The 18151-nt window shown below is 35.5% G+C and overlaps 1 protein-coding gene across 3 annotated transcripts in view; it reads right to left on the bottom strand.

Moving 5' to 3' along the window:
- LOC127850864 (potassium voltage-gated channel subfamily KQT member 1-like) overlaps window positions 1-18151 on the bottom strand; it is a 60505-nt gene that overhangs the window by 27858 nt on the left and 14496 nt on the right. For 2 of the 3 annotated variants that reach the window (XM_052384204.1, XM_052384206.1), the window contains exons 2-3: window positions 7423-8132; window positions 5791-5881 (exon numbers count right to left, since the gene is read on the bottom strand). In XM_052384204.1, coding sequence (XP_052240164.1) covers window positions 5791-5881; window positions 7423-7760 — 429 coding nt within the window. In that variant the 5' untranslated portion in view covers window positions 7761-8132. Of the gene's footprint in view, window positions 1-5620; window positions 5712-5790; window positions 5882-7422; window positions 8133-18151 lie in introns of all 3 variants that reach the window. The other variant, XM_052384205.1, reaches the window with a different exon arrangement.

An 18151-nucleotide genomic window follows, 5' to 3' on the forward strand; every position in this document is an offset into this window, starting at 1 on the left:
ACTGTCTTGAAGTCTCCTCCAGGTGCCCAGACGGTCATGATATCGTTGCAGACTGTCTGGGAGTCTCCTGCAGGCGCATCGCCGGTCTGGCAGACTTTCAGGCAGCGTCGCAGACTGTCTCGGGGTCTCCAGCAGGTGCTAATATGATCTTGGCACCGCCGCAGACTGTCTAGGAGTCTCTTGCAGGTTCCTCGCCGGTCTTGGAGACTAACTTGGCACCGTCACAGACTGTCTGGGAGTCTCCTGCAGGTGCCCCGCCTGTTTGAGAGACTGTTTGGCACCGTCGCAGACTGTGTGGAAGTCTAGTGCAGGTACACAGACGGTCTTGGCACCGTCACAGACTGTCTGGGTGTCATCTGCTGGTGCTCCACCGGTCTGGGAGACTGTCTTACACCGTCGCAGACTGTATGGAAGACTAGTACAGGTACCCAGACGGTCTTGGCACCGTCGCAGACTGTCTGGGAGTCTCCTGCTGGTGCTCCGCTGGTCTGGGAGACTGTCTTGCACCGTCGCAGATAGTCTTGGAGTCTCCTGCAGGTGTCAAGGCGGTCTTTGCACCGTCTCAGACTGTCTGGGAGTCTCCTGCTGGTACCTTGAACGCGACGAGTGGTCAGTCTAGTGCATTCCTTTTTATGTCCCGTAGCTATTTGTTTACATGAGTCTGCTGTCCTCAACGCCACCCCACACGCGTTTATGGCTGCCACAATCTCCTGCCACTTTTTCCGCTTGTTTGCCTTGGTCATCAATTGCCCGTGCTTTCCCTCCAGCAGGTTCTTGTTCTCGATAACAAGCTCTAAAATGATATCTCCTTATTGGACCACGAATGGCACTGAATCGAATCGTTGCTGTCTTCGTCTTTCATATTTCGCGTGTATTTTCGCCGTCGGATATTTATGGCGGAAGTGGTAATTTTCATAAAAATAGCGACTACCACGACCGCAGTCGACTGACCACACCGTCGGGCGACCACAGTCGCGGCAACTTGCTCCTTGAACGCGCCGAACGGTCAGTTGGCGGCCGACGAGCGTCGGTCGACCACACAGTCAACCGACTACGGTCGGGTTTTGTAGTTTTTCATTAAACCGGACCCAGATAGCTTGTTTTACAATCATAGGCAAGATATACTCTACACCAACTGGAATCAAAATATGATCGAACACGAAAAGCATACTCCTTTAACGCGTCCAAAATAATCCAAACTAAAAACATATACATACATTAAAACTATATAACATGTCCATCGTTACAAAGAAATGCCAATCCATTATGCGCCATACCATTCACATTGCTTATATTTAGCCTCATATATTAAGCAAATAACTAATAAACAAAGACACAGGTGTTTTACTCATGTTTCTTTATATAGTGACCACGTCCAATAAGTTTTTATCTGTACTATGGAAATGTGTGATATATATGCATTTCAGTGTGTGTATATATATATATATATATATATATATATATATATATATTTATTTATTTATTTATTTATTTATTTATATATATATAAATATATATATATATATATATATATTATATATTTATATTTATTTATTATTTTTATTTATCTATTTATTTATTTATTTATTTATATAATATGCATTGAACGGAACATGCAATGTGATGGGGCTTTCGTGTGTTTTGGACATCTTGCTTACTGGTGATTAAAGATGTGAAACTTGCGCATATCATTGTTTGTGCGATTTCCCTTAATTCCAATCATTGGCGAATCCAATAAAGCTATTTTGTTTTTACTTTCTGATTTCCCAGTTGTACAATCGGATTAATTGGCGCGTGTGTGGCGGCATGAAATACTACTTAATTGCTAAATATGACGTCCGTCGTAGATTTTGTAGATTGAATGGAATCACAGTATTTTCTATCACGCTTTATTAAGGCGTTTAATCATGCAGCATGCGTATATTGTTAACTTCACCACAATACTTAATCACACAACTGTTTATTGAGTGCCGTTACTCTATACTACAATAACCACGCTAACTTAGAAGAACAAGACTATTGCCAAGCAATATATGTCCCCTACCGGCTCCACCATTTTCACATTTTTTGTTTATATATTTGTTGCCAAAGCAACCAGAATTTTTGACGTAGGAACAAAATGAAATGACGTTCATAATGGCCATATTGCCATCTATCCACGTTTAAAGTTTCATGAAAAAAGAGGGCCAAGGGCCCTAAGGCGCTCACCTGAGACCCAAAGGAACTAAACTATTCTGGGAAGGTGGAGTTCAAAATAATAAAAGTACTTCATACAGACCGGCGTGCATACTTAACTTGCGCTTTATAGTTCGATTATTTAGTGTAAAATCTTCAAAAGAGGACGAGTGCTGAGCAGACAGGCGGTGGTACAGATATAGTGTGCTCTATTATTAAAATACGTCTTCACTGGTTTTGCATTCAATGTTATTTAGAACAATGATTACTCTGATTTTCAAGTAATACTGCATTTCACATATCATACATGACGTCTGTATATAAAATTAATAAGAATTATGGTATTTCTGACTTTCACATAATACTGCATTTCACATATCATCCATGTAGGCCTACATGACTTTTGTAGATCAATCTGTATTTATGATTTAAAATGAAATTTCATACTTCATTAAAGAGTTATTTTTTTGTTAATTATTCACATTTGTAAGTGTTGTTTGTAAACAATTCCTCTACGCTTCTACTCTTTATTTACAACCAATGCAAAACTAAAATGCATTTTAATTGTGAAAATTATGAAAATTATTCTCAAATACAAGCTGAATTTAATATCATAAGTATCGCAAATAGTTGGTTTTAAGTACATTTTCTCTATCTCTTTAATTCTTGAACAGTAGTATATCTGTGATATGATATGTGTACATGTAGACACGATAGTTTTGTGCCAATAAATATTCAACAGTAAAGTTGGAGAATATTTCAATCTATTTTTTATTGATCAATATAATAGAATTTTGACAACAGTTGTTGCCTAAGCTGTAAAGGATATTTTTACGTACATATCTTTATATTTTCTTGATATTCATAATATACACTGGGACTTTGTGATAGTTATAAGTTAAATAATAGCCATATTGAGTAAGTTCAATCAGGCATCACTGAACTTAAAGCTAAGAAATATGAAATATCATGCCCATTAAATTATATATATATATATATATATATATATATATATATATATATATATATATATATATATATATATATATATATATATATATATATATATATATATATATATATATATTGTATACACATTTCTTGGAAATATATAAGTACATAATTTGATATTTCAAGAGCTTGCTTCAATGTTGTAATCTCTTCTTTTTATGCAGTCAGCATGCTGATTTTTATACGAAAATAAATGCCAGACAGATGTATTTATGTGTTTATCTCTATATAATTGATACCACTGTATAGCAATTGCTATTCCATGCTGTTCACTGCAAAGGGCTGTAAACAAGGGGTTAGGCATCAAGCAACTGTCAGAGATAATAAGGTACCTGCTGTGGCTAATGGTTATTTCATTGGTCTGCGGTCATTAAAGTACATGCAACAAAATGTGTGAAAAATGGCCAGCACAGGAATAGGGGCCTGAATTACAGTTGTTTCTCCCCTAAGTAATTTTCTGTGAAATATATTTCTACTTACAATTTTGAGATTATTTAATAAAGGGTTTTCAGATGGCAAAAATATCTTTGTTGCACTTCATCCCCAACCAATCATAAACATAATAATCCTCTTCAGAAAGGAACAAAAATAAATATAAAAAATTGGCAATTTAACTGTATATCTTATCGGCAATATTAATATTCACATGACTGCATGGGGATCATGAATATCATAATATGCATAAATTTCATTTAACGTGTACATCGGCAATTTCATAGTAGAGTGGAAACAAGGTTACACTATAAAGCCAGTTAAAGCCATGTTTTTCAACAGACCGCAACCATAAAGGAACTCGGCTTATATATCATAACAAGATATCCATAAAACCATTGTTTTGACCAAGTTTCATGATGATTGGACAAAAAAATGTGACTTCTAGAGATTTCACAAACATTTTTACTAAACAAATATAAGGAAAATGAATCCCCCCTGGCGGCCAGGTTTTTTTACCGATCCGAACCATTTTTGAACTCAACCGTCGAATCAAGAAACAAATGTTCTGAGCAAATTTCATAAAGGTTGGGCAAAAAATGTGCCTTATAGACTGTTCACTTGTTTTCACTATATACATATAGAGAACACTGCCCCACCCCCTGGCGGCCATGTTTTTCAAATGTTCACGACTATTTTCAAAATCACGAGATATCCACATAACCAATGTTTTGACCAAATTTCATGATGATTAGGCAAAATTTTGACTTCTAGAGTGTTCACAAGCTTTTTTTACTTTATAAATATAAGGAACCCCCCCCCCCTGGCGGCCATTTTTTTTTTATGATCCGAACCATTTTCAAACTCAACCTTCGTTTTCAAGAAACAAATGTTCTGACCAAATGTCATGAAGATTGGACCAAAAATGTGACTTCTAGAGTGTTCACATGTTTTCACTATATACATATTGAGAAAACTGCACCGCCCCCTGGCGGCCATGTTTTTTCACCGATCTGGACCATTTTCGAACTCATCTGAGATATCAATGAAACCAATGTTTTGACCAATTTTCATGATGATTGGGCAAAAATTGTGACTTCTAGAGTGTTCACAAGGTTTCTCTATAGCCATATAAGAAATACTGCTTCGCCCCCTGGCGGCCATGTTTTTCAACGGACCGGAACAATTTTTGAACTCAACCAACATATCATTAGGACAAACATTTTGAAAAAGTTACAAGAAGATTGGGCATCAAATGTGACTTCAACAGTGTTCACAAGGTTTTTCTTTTGTTTGACCTAGTGACCTAGTTTTGTTTTTGACCCAGCATGACCCAGTTTCGAACTCAATTGAGGTATCATCGGGACAAATGTTCTGACCAAGTTTCATGAAGATCGGACAAGAAATGTGGCCTCTAGAGTGTACACAAGGCAAAATGTTGACGACGGACGCACGACGGACAAAAGGCGATCCCCAAAGCTCACCATGAGCACGTTGTGCTCAGGTGAGCTAAAAATAAGAACTTTTTAAGTAACCGCAGGATCAAAAAAAAATGTGACAGACAGACAGACGCACACAGCGCAAACCATAAGTCCCTTCTGGTGAAACCGGTAGGGGACAAAAAAGTGTTACAAAAACTAGTTTCATATATCCAATATATGGACGATTAAATATACTTTGTATATTTTAATGTAAGCTTAGTGGTTGGTATGCGCTTTTTCTGGATATAACACAACAATATATCAAATAAAACAAAAAAAAACATGTATACATCTGAAACATAAGACGCATAGAATGTATAGTATAAGCAGTACACAAATATAAACTTAAATAAAAAACAAAACCTACTGAAATAACATCGAAGAGGATATAACTATCATGCCAATACTGGAAAGAGAGCATGCAAGTTCAGCGGAAGACATGCCTTGTAGATATGGGTGGCAGTGGATTAAGAACCTTGGAAGGTCGTGATTATAGGTAGCACCTATTCCACCTAACTTACCATCCAGAACAAAGCGTGATTAGCATAGTCGGCATAATCGTCGATGGTAGATAGGACACTGCTAATGAGGCAGAACAAAACCATCATAAACCTGAAAGAGAGCATCACCACAATGAACCGATGATTTACAACAACCACAAAGACGCATACTGAATAAAGACAGGACCTACCAGATAAAATAGGATTTTGTTGGCGAAGCCAGAATATTCATCTATGGTAGAGAGAACGCTAATTATTAGACACGAAAGCATGGCTTGGAATCTGGAATCAAAGAAACATAAACATAAATGAACGTTAATAAAAACGGTCTTAATGACAATGTGTAACCTTGGATTTATCTTCTTTTGCTACGAAAGTTCTATAGCAACAAATACGAGAAAAATGGTTCAATGCATGTCCGTTTGTCATCTAATATCAGGCTGTGTGTTCCGCACAGGCTAATCAGGGACAACACTTTCCGCTTTTATGATATTTGTCGTTGAAAGATAGTCTCTTCTCAGCGAAAATCCAGTTTCAGCGGAAAGTGTCGTCTCTGATTAGCCTGTGAGGAATGCACAGACTATTCTGGGACGTCACTTATTGCACATGCATCACGCCCCCTTTTACTGAGCGAGGCTCATATGGTTGTAATGACAACAGGCTACCATGACAATACGTTTGTGTCTTAAAATGTGTATTCAAAGCATCATACAGGAAAACAACGTCAGTATTTATACAAAGGAATAACGATTAGTTTTAATTCAAAGAAGACTATCGTATCGATTACACAATTTTCGATAATTGTGTTTTCTGACAGCAAGTTGGTATTTTTCACTATATTTAGATAAATAAAGTAATTATTTCGATAACTCTATGTACTTTTAAAAAATTGTGTGTGCACAAAACTTGACAGGAAATTCGACATAATGCATGTTGCGCATATTGTACTTTATAACCACAACTTCTATTGTGTAGCATATCTGGGTTTTTATTAAATATATGTTCAACAAACAAAGTGGGTCAGGACGAATAAACTCTCTATTCACGTTTGTGTCGATAGATTCGAAACGTAAAACTCCATTCCATATGTAAACGCATTTTTGTTAATTTTTGCCTTTCAGGTATTTATTCATCAGTTTAGTAACTGAACATTTTATAATTATGTCGGTAAAAATGTTTTCGAAATATATATGAGAAAAAAATACTGTTTCATTTTTCAACAATGCTTCGGAGAAACGTTTTACAAAAGTGATAGAAGGGGTGGTATTGTTTTCGAAAACAACATCGTTTGGGATATACAAATAGTGCGAGAAATAGGAATAATAAAACATCTTGAATATTTCCGAGATAAAAGGAGATTTAATCATTTTTCTTACAATCCGCTAGTCAATTTGTGCTAATTGGTAAATTATGGCTCATTTCTTCATGCGTTATGAGTGCATTGTGTTAATTTTTTTAAAGGTAATTGTCGAAGCTGTCGTACAGTGCAATACTTGTACAATTCCAACTCGAGATTAAACCATTTATGCATAGTGGACTCCCCCATCCTTCTAAATTGGATCCATTTATTTCCTAAATTAGGGATGTCTTGTATATTTATTTCTACATTTAGAATATTTCTTACAGAAATTCCTTTAAGCAAACAGCGCCGACCCTGATTAGACGCCGCATCATGCGGCGTCTCATCTAGGTCTACGCTGTTTGCCAGGGCATTTTTTTCTAGACGCTAGGCATACATGGGTTAATACTGAATATTTAACCTATTGATTTTAGACGCACAACAGTGTCATTTACACAACAAAAACTGTCACATATATACTTACACAGTGAAATGATATGCAAAACATTTCCATCCAGTAGGCCGTTCAAGAAAGTTATATATTTTCACTTGGATAGACAACTGTCCATGTCTGTGATAATTTTTATATATGAGATGCGGTACATTGTTCGTTTTTCCACTGCCTTCTTGCATGGGCGTGGATTCCGTTGCGTTGTCCTCTGATTCAGGACATTCAGACATTTGTACGGCGCAACCATTTGGCGTATTTGTATTGGCACCTATCGTCATTTCAAACAGTTTCTTGTTACCTCGCCGACCAATGTCCTTTGGAAGAAAAGATTTCACCGGATTAACATTTTCGTAATTCATACCGGGATCCATGATCACTTTATTGAAGTTAATCTATGCTTTCTTGCAAACGGTTTTCCAGCAAGTTCCACATTATTTTCACGCAATGGTGTTTATTATCCAATAGTCGTTATTCTACGATAAAATTCCCATTTCAACCCCTGCTGTTATTCAATTCGCGACGCGAATAAACATGCAGGAATTCAAATATAAAGTAGATTGGAGTGTTCCTCGTTGATTTGACACATCTTGCAGATCCAATGGATTGCATAGCGGTCTCTAATATTTTACATTATTGGTTCATTATTATTCCAACAATTATCTTTCTGGCCTCTTGTTGTTCGCTCTATTGACCATAATATCATTGTAGCCCAACACAGTGCGACATCCGAAGGGAATTCAACACTGAAAATAAATATTTTATTAATATAAAACCATGGAAAGTGAGTGGGCTGAGGATTAAAAACAAGCTGAATTGAACAGACAATTAACATTATTACGGCATGAATGGACTGTGAACGAGTTACATAAAAAATCGACGTCGTGTTTCAATACAATAATTACTTCGACAAATATTGCTAATGCATAGGATCAAGAGTAAATAATTATCGCCCCCATTTACCCATTTAAGCCTAGCGTCTAGAAAAAAGGCCTTGGCAAACAGGGTAGACCCAGATCAGGGTCTGCGCTGTTTGCTTAAAGGAATTTCTGTATTAATATTATAAATATAGAAATAAAATACTAGACATCCCTAATTTTGGAAATAAATCGATCCAATCTAGAAGGATGGAAGAGTCCACTAGGCATAAATGTGTTAATTTAACCACCCGTCTATAGATGAGAAAGCTGTGCTGTGATTTTATTTACTAAAGTTGGGAAACAAATTGTACATTTAATAGTGAAATGTAAAATCATAGAAGACAAATTTATTATGCGTACGAAAATTAAACAAGAGGGCCTGAAAGGCGCTCACCTGAGATAAAAAGAAATGACCTGTTCTTTGCAGCCCAAGATATCAATGAAACACAATAATGTTCTAACCAAGTTTCATGAAGACTGAACAACAAATGGCCCCCTGGCGGCCATGTTTTTTTTAACAGACCTGAACCATTTTTGAACTCATCCAAGATATGTTCAAATTTCATGAAGATAATGTGTCTTCTAGACTGTTCATATGTTTTCACTTTATACATATAAAGAAAACTGCCCCACCACCTGGTGCCCATGTTTTCCACTTATCACGACCATTTTCAAACTCGTCCGAGACATCCACATAGCTAATGTTTTGACAAAATTTCATTAGGCAAAAAATGTGACTGTAAATATAAGGAAAAAAAAACCCTGGCGGCCATGTTTTTTACCGTTCCAAACCATTTTCGAACTCAACTGTCGTATCCAGGTGTGGTATTGCGGTCTCGTTTGCTTACGCAAGTGAACCGGTCACGGGATGGTTACGGGTTATGTTACTTCGTGAGCACTTATGTAATGCGGAAATATTTATTCGACAAACGCTTATTTCCGGTCAAGATGACACCGCTGATTGGTTTTAATTCAATTAACTAAAGGTATTGCCGTTTACTTAAATATAATTTTATAAACGTATTATTCAACAGTAGGCTGTTTTACACTAAACAATTTAGAAATATGAAAATGTATCGATTTTATATTTCATTTCATTATTATTATTATTATTGTGTATCATTCATTACCGTTTTATTTTCAATTTTCTGACATCGTTTAAATACATAAAGCCTGAAAATGATTAAATCTTGATAAATGAACTCTGCAAATAAGAAAGGTAAATCTTGACTTTGAAGGTTATTCTGATTCTGATTTCTATCTCCAGAAACTTATAATTTAAATTAGTTCTTTATTGTTTTCATAGAGTATCTATTTGATATGTGTTAACATATCCTAAATATGATTATATAGAGTGAATTATTATGGAATCTTGTTTTGATATGAAGTTCCCATTTAAATTACATATTTTGTGTTAATTGTTAAACACATGCAATTAATACTCCTTCTGTGAAATAAAATATATCAAACACTCCAACTAGCTTGTATTACTGACCACTGATATTAACCTCTGGCATAGAGCACAGTGAGAGGATAATTAAGTACCTAGGAATCATGATTCTGTAAGTCTGTGGTCATTATCAATTTGTTCAGGGCAACTCATGCTGGTTTTCTAACTGTATCAGACACTACCTGGCTAAGAAAGCTGAGTGGTAAAAAGTTACACACTGCAATGATCAATATCTGCAGGGAATTTCTCAAAGATGGCTTATCAGTTATAGTTCCCATTATAGATTAATTTGCTTCAAACTGATAACAAATGTGACAAAACAATGATTACAGATTTACACAAGAAATTACAACTTAGCTAAAAATGTCATTACACTAGAAAAATATGCATTTTGAAGTATTTACCCTTTAAGTGTTTTGAAACCAAGGGGTCTAACAAATTCTAGAGCAGAAGAAACAAGAAATATCTTTAAAAAAGATATACGGCGTTGATTGTGGTCGATGTTTATGAACGATCAAAAGTTATCTCTATGAGATAAAAAGTAGCGGATGCCTTTTTTTCTGCGCAGTTCTTAGCTACATCACAAGCAAATCAATTACGGGGTGTTGCGCCAGATTTCGTGGCTTATTTTGCTTTATGTGATATTATTACTCAGATATCTATATTTACAGAATAGAAAAACACAAGAAACATGAAAATAAACGAGTGCATATAGGTCAGCCGGCAATACTCGAATCTTATTTAATTGCATAATTATAGTATAGTGAATTATTGTGCTCATGCTTAATAAACTGGTCTAAATGGATAAATATTTCTAATTAATTTTATCAAAATTGGTCCTTATCATGCAAATGTTGAAAACATATTAAAAATCGATGACTGACCTACCACAATAATATCGCCGAATATCTTTATTTAGTATCTTTCTGATCAAAACAGACTTCAAGTGCACAAAGTTTACGAGACGGCGTTTATATAAAGATTTCTGCAACTGACCGCAAACTGACCTTGATACCTTGCGGATTGGAATGCAATGCATTAAAGTTAGGTAACAATTCTGCTGCTGAAACGACGGCTTGTTAACGCCAACTGTACACGACCAAGGCAACAGCTGTGCCTAAAATATTGATATATCGACAAAGCGACTAAACGAACTATTTACTCCATCAGACAAAAATAGCATAGATTCCATTTTTTTCCTTCAATGAAAAGATCGCAACCCCTTCTGCGAACTCCGGTGATAAACTGTATATAAACTATGACTTTCACACTCTGGCCGCGTATTGACCCGAAACCTCGCGGGTTGAAATGCAATGCAAGTAAGTACTAAATATGAGAATATAGCCTTTAATATAAACGCTTTTGCGCTGGTAATTCTCTGAAAATAAAAGGTGAACGCGCAAACTGTATTTATGTCGAAAATTGATTGTAAAACTGTTCTATCTATTGAGCCTTTTCATTAGAGATAAAATTGTTTCATGCAGTAAAACAGTGTTACAAAGACGCGGATATGTTTCCAATGTTCTGGTGTTATACTCAAATCAGCCAATAAAATAAATGAAGTGTATTCATTCGTACCTAGCCGCGGGAAATTTTATTTGAATATTATTGGACACTTACAAAGGTCAAGTCAGGGTGAAAAGCTGGCTTAATACAGCTAACGCCGAAAAATAGATTGGGAAACATGACTCAGCAGGTTAAACAAGGGAGATAGATACTGCAAAATTGTGTACATGGTGTCTTTCTTTCAGCTATCTCTTAGTTGATAGGCTTACCATAAGTAATAATGACTAAAACAGTTATGTTAATTATGAAAATTCTGTGTTATGAAAAATTACATAATACAGTTAATGGTACATAATAATGACATAATAAAACCAAACTTTACTACATAGGAAACAAATGTTCTGACCAAAGTTCATAAAGATTGTGCAACTGAATTAAATAAATAATTTTAAAGAGGTTATGAATTAATGGTGTTATTTAATTTTAAGAATCTATAGATTATTGCAAGTTTAATATGCAAAATAGGAAGGGTATTAACTTAACATTGTGTTCATTGTAAGAATACATTAAAGCAGCACTTTATAACATAAGTAGAGTGTTAACAAGGTTTTACTATAGTCATATATGAAAAAAAAGTCCCGCCCCCTAGCGGCCATGTTTTTCAACCAACCGGCATCATTTTCAAACGCGTCCAAGATATCATTGGGATGAATGTTCTGACCAAGTTTAATGAAGATCGGAAATAAATGTGGCCCATAGAGTGTTAACAAGATTTTAATATAGCCATATATAGCCATATAAGGAGAAATGCCCAGCCCCTTGGCAGCCATGTTTTTCAAGCAAAGGCTAACATTTTTAAACCAATCCAAATATCATTGGGACAAATCATCTGAGCAAGTTTTATGAAGATTGGACAATAAATGTGGCCTCTAGAGTGTTAACAAGGTTTTACTTTAGCCATATAAGGAAAAATGCCACGCCCCCTGGCGGCCATGTTTTTCAACCCACCGGCATCATTTTCGAACTCGTCCAAGATATTACTGGGATTAATCTTCTGACCAAATTTCATGAAGATTGGGCAATAAATGTGGTCTCTATAGTGTTAACATGATTTTACTATAGCCATATAAGGAAAAATGCCCCGCCCCTTGGCAGCCATGTTTTTCAAGCAAACGTAACCATTTTCAAACTCATCCAAGATATCATTAAGAACAATCTTCTGACCAAATTTCATGTAGATTGGACAATAAATGTGGCCTCTATAGAGTGAACAAGGCAAATGTTGACGTCGCACAACGGACGACGGACAAAAGGCGATCACAAAAGCTCACCATGAGCACGTTGTGTTCAGGTGAGCTTAAAAGAAAACAATTCTTACTTACAACATAGTATTACGATCGCAACATGCTTAGTAATTGGAAAAAAGTCTTACTTTATAAAACCCAACATATATTAAATATATTTATGAGTCAATTGTATTTTTTTGTTAACACGTCAGGATGAATTTATTGATAAACAACAACCGCCATGAAGACACATATACGCTTAGCACATATACGCTTAGATAATCTGAACATTGAGAGCTGAAAACAATGTGTGTATAAAACATTGGTAAAACGTTTTTTTTCCTTTTATCTATACGGTTACTACTGTTTTCACATCTTTGAAGGCAACGCACTGTTTTGTTAGGCATATTCAAATCCGAAATACCAGTCGCGAAAACCACATTTTATCAGTTGTTCATGTTTAATTGGACGCCATGACATAGCAGCCGTTGAAATAAATAAATAATTTAATACTCCTTTAACTACGGTTCTCAAGGGACTTGGTCACCTTCAGCAATCGATATGATGCCAGCAATGTTGCGGTTGGACATCGTAAACAAAGACACTTAACGCTGTCGTAGCTTTTAAAGTGTTAGCTGATAATAAATAGTAAGCCGAAAACAAATTGCATAACCAGATTCGTGACATAAAATGTCACTTTTTTTCCTAGTGCTTGATACAAGGTCGGTCTAAGTGGGTTTATTAACATCTTTCTGTGAAAGCGTAAAGCGAAATTTTGCACTTAGTGCAGGAACAAATGGCATTTTAACAGATGACAAATCTAGCCGTTTATTTGCAAAATGATTATATTTGGATAATATAAAAACAATCTTAATCACTTATTTCAGATTGCGTTTCCAAATGAGAAAGTAGTCATAGAAAGAGTTCAATATTATGAATGGTAAATATATGCAACAATAATACTACAAATAAAGAACCTAAAACGCATTGACAGAACATTAATGTGGATTATGTCCTACACGTATATGATAACGGTGCTTTCTTGTCTATTAGAAGGTATATAGCTGATATTTGAATTTTACTTTAAAAAAAATGCAACTATGTTGCTCTGCTGACCATACATTATTGACTAAATAATTGTAATTTGATTGTATAGACACACGATTTATAATTGATATTTAAATATAAATTGCATAAGTTCATGCTTATTTTCAACTGCATGCATTGCGATTTATCCTGGGTAATGTGCAAGGCCCTCCATGTCTTCAACTGGTATAAACTCAAATGCTTTTCAATGACCGTTCCACGGTGCTAACCACATTTATGATGAGGCTTTGAACGAATTGCTCTACGTTATATAGGTAATTGTTCACTTTAATTAAGTAAATGAATATCACATTTTCTCTACTGAAATCATCGGGGGTTTCATATATGAGAAAGCAGACCTTAAGATGTGTATTATATCACTAAGACACTTGTACGCAATCAAACCAATATACATTTCTCAAATGTTAAAATTGCTAACCAGTATTTGTTATTTGTACATTGCAAAAAGACTGATGTTGAAACCATTGACAACTCTTGTTGTACTTTTGTTGACTAAACGCTTATATATTTGCGATAAAAAGAAAAATCAGTACTAAATATCGAATAATTTAGTGCTAATGATTTCTTATGACATTCTAACGCATGTTAAATATAAGCGCGCCGTTTTATCAAAGAAACTTTACTAATGAACCTTCGATGCGCTTATATGATTAATTTTCCAGATGAAATGTTTACGAGCAAAAGGAAGCATGTTTGTAATCCGATACATTTCCCTCTCGATATATATTGCTCTATTCTTAAAAATACAATTGGTAGTTAGGTGTAAGACCCCCCTACCCCGTATATTTATAGAAACATTCGCAAGAGAAACTCCTAAAACCCAAACACTAACTTTGCGTTATTATGTGTTATGATACACTGCCGATTTCAATTACAGTTTAATATGGTATGGCGTACAACTGGCGACGTTGTGAAAGAAATCGTTTTGGGTTCTATCGAGGCAATGCATAGAAACATTTAATAAGAGGTCAAACAAATCAGACATATAGTGTTTCAATTGCATCTAGTCATCGCAATAAATATTATAGTTGTATTATGATGAATCAATATAGAAAATACTTGGATTAGGTTTAAATAATTATAATAACAAGGAAAATGATAACACACGAATGTGTTTGCCCTGAGACTCGATCCCGGTATTTTAGGTAGAACAAGAAATGTGTTTGTCAGAAACACTATGTACCCTACTGCGCCGCTTTGATTTATTAGAAAAAAAATTATATACGTGGACAGGTCAGATAACTGTGTCCATTTAAAGGTTATTAGTTCCCTCGACATTGTTTTTTCGACCCTAGACCTTGAAGGATGATGTTCACCTTAAAATTTTAGCACTAAAAATGTGCAGCTCCATGAGATACGCATGCATGCCAAATATCAAGTTGCTATGTTAAATATTGAAAAAGTTATGGCCAATGACAATAGCTCGGGTTTTGTCCGAAAACAGCCGAGCTAAAAATGTGTTTGTCAGAAACACTATGTCCCCTTCTGCGCCGCTTTGAATGTTTTTTTGACATTTGACCTTGAAGGATGACTTTGACCTTTCACCACTCAAAATGTGCGGCTCCATGAGATAAACATGCATGCCAAATATCAAGTTGGTATCTTTAATATTGCCAAAGTATTCATAAAATGAGCGATTTTGGCAAAATGTACTTGACCTCTGACCTTGAAGGATGACCTTGACCTTTCACCACTCAAAATGTGCGGCTCCATGAGATACACATGCATGCCAAATATCAAGTTGGTATCTTCAATACTGCCAAAGTATTCATAAAATTAGCGATTGTTGACACATATATTTGACCTCTGACCTTAAAGGATTACCTTGACCTTGACCTTGACCTTTCACAACTCAAATTGAGCGGCTCCATGAGATACACGTGCATGCCAAATATCAAGTTGGTATCTTCAATATTGCCAAAGTATTCATAAAATGAGCGATTTTGGCCACATATATTTTACCTCTGACCTTGAAGGATAACCATGACCTTGACCTTTCACCACTCAAAATGTGCGGCTCCATGAGATACACATGCATGCCAATTATCAAGTTGCTATCTCCAATATTGCAAAAGTATTCATAAAATGAGCGATATTGGCCACATATATAAAGACCTCTGACCTTGAAGGATGACCTTGACCTTTCACCACTTAAAATGTGCAGCTCCATGAGATACACATGCATGCCAAATATCAAGTTTCTATCTTGAATATTGATAAAGTTATTGCAAATGTTAAAGTTTGAGCAAACAGACCAACGTACAGACCAACAGACAGGGCAAAAACAATATGTCCCCCACTATAGTGGGTGGGGGACATAAAAAGCTACCACTACACCACGCAGGCACTTGAATTGCGGAGGGTAGTTTTAACCCTTTGCATGCTGGTAAATTTGTCGTCTGCTAAAATGTCGTCTGCTTAATTTCTAAAATTAGCATTTATTTTTATTTTTTTTCAAAGAATACTATCAGAATAGCAAACAGTTTGGATCCTGATGAGACGCCACGTTCTGTGGCGTCTCATCTGGATCCAAACTGTTTGCAAAGGCCTTCAAAATTCGGTTCCAGCACTGAAAGAGTTAACATTATGTCGGTAATACACGTTTTTGTTTAATTAACGAAGAACAGCGTTAACAGGCTTCATTATTTTGTCGATTTCGACTTGATGATAAATAATACACGAACATACATTACTAAGCATTTCTTAGCCAGGAATGTCATTTTGCCTGTCTAAATATAAAGTAGTCATTCTTTTTTTTTAATTTATGACAGTTGTTTAGAAAATTTTCATTTTCAAAAGTGTGAACAAAGTCCCCTTTAAAGGCTCTAAACGACAAGAGAGTACAACTTGAGCAGGTGCACATTCAAATCAGTCGCGTGACCTTCAAATAACAAACATTACATCTGGTAAAAAATGAATAGTAAATGATGGAATATACACTGGCTAACATTGTTAATCGATTAGTAGAACCTGTGAAAGATACTTCAACTAAATATAACAACTAATATAAAATCTAAAATAATTGATGGAGATGGCTTCAGGCAATCACTGTCCATTTAATATGATGATTGTGGTGGTGTAGTGTAAATAATGGACATAGCGACGAACAAGTACACATGCCATTAAAATATGCAAACACTTACACGGCTTATAGTTTACATTAATATGGTCTTCCTTAAATCAATGAAATGACAAACATTAAAATTATAAAGCTATCCACCTTTTTGTCACTTTAAGAAATTAATGTTGCACTTCTTCTGAGTTGCCATTGGGGATTTGTGACAATTCTTTAAATCGACCGTTTGGGAAAAAACATTTTACAAATGTCTAAATATTTCGAAGCATTTGTCTGGCCGAATAATTTAAATCGTAGACAATGAAATATGTAAGAATTTCGTGACGTGAAAACGACATAAAAGCAATATGTTCACAACGAGGGACATGTTTAACTTGATGACATTCGGAAACGCCGTTTCCATCAAATGACAAGAGAATATGTCCAACATTAAATCAATCCCTCGCTTCATACAGACTTTGACCGCTATGACTTTAATTTGATGCACGTGACTAATGGCCGATTAAAAACAGACCAATACAATCAAAACGCGCCTATTTCACGTCGGGTATGCGTATACTTTGATAACAGATGGCACTTCGATACAAGATAACAACAAAAGCCATGCGCGAGAGATGAGTTCTTCATCTTTTTTTGCATTTATGTTCTGTTCATTTGGTTTTCAGACACGTAACATTGTTTGGTCGATTAATGGTAAAGTACTTCGTATTGCGAAGTAAAAAATCAAGAACGTGCCAACTAATCGAAATAAAAGATCAATATGTCCATTTATGTTACAACATTTTAAATTTTAGTTAACTAACGTATTTGAAGAAATTCAAATGTTTTAAAAGTCTGATGCCAAATTTTCATGGACAATTGTTTACCGATCATCTCAAAGACAATGGCACTTCGATTCCAGATTACTCGACACTTTTTACCAGATACAACACACTCTATTTAGTGAATCAGAAGAAAAGATGAATTCGCTGTGAAATACTGCTATAGTAAGCAGGCAATAAATAAAAATGTATGCATTGACGTAAATTAACAAGAGCACCGCCTTGCGGGTGCAGACCGATCATTTATTTTCTTTTTAAAGGAGAAGGGACTCTCAATTAAAATCACAAAGGAGGGAGAGGTGGAGTGAAGAGGGGTGTATAGTGTGGGGGTGTGGACATTTATTACATTATCTTCCAAAAATGCGAAAAAAAATGCAAAAAAAAAATAACATCGGGGGGGATTCTTGGGTGCGATGGTTGGACGGTATTTCAAAAATAAAATAATAAAAATAAATATTTGTGTTTTTTACCCGTTTAGAAAAAAAATTGGGGGGGTGGGGTGGGGTGGGGGGGGGTATAGTGTGAGGGTGTGGTGGTCATTTGTGAGATGATCTTAAAAAAAAAATTAGGGGGGGAGGATTCGGGGGGGGAGGGGGGGC

Source organism: Dreissena polymorpha, chromosome 11 (genome assembly GCF_020536995.1).
Source record: "Dreissena polymorpha isolate Duluth1 chromosome 11, UMN_Dpol_1.0, whole genome shotgun sequence".
Taxonomy (NCBI): Eukaryota; Metazoa; Mollusca; class Bivalvia; order Myida; family Dreissenidae; genus Dreissena; species Dreissena polymorpha.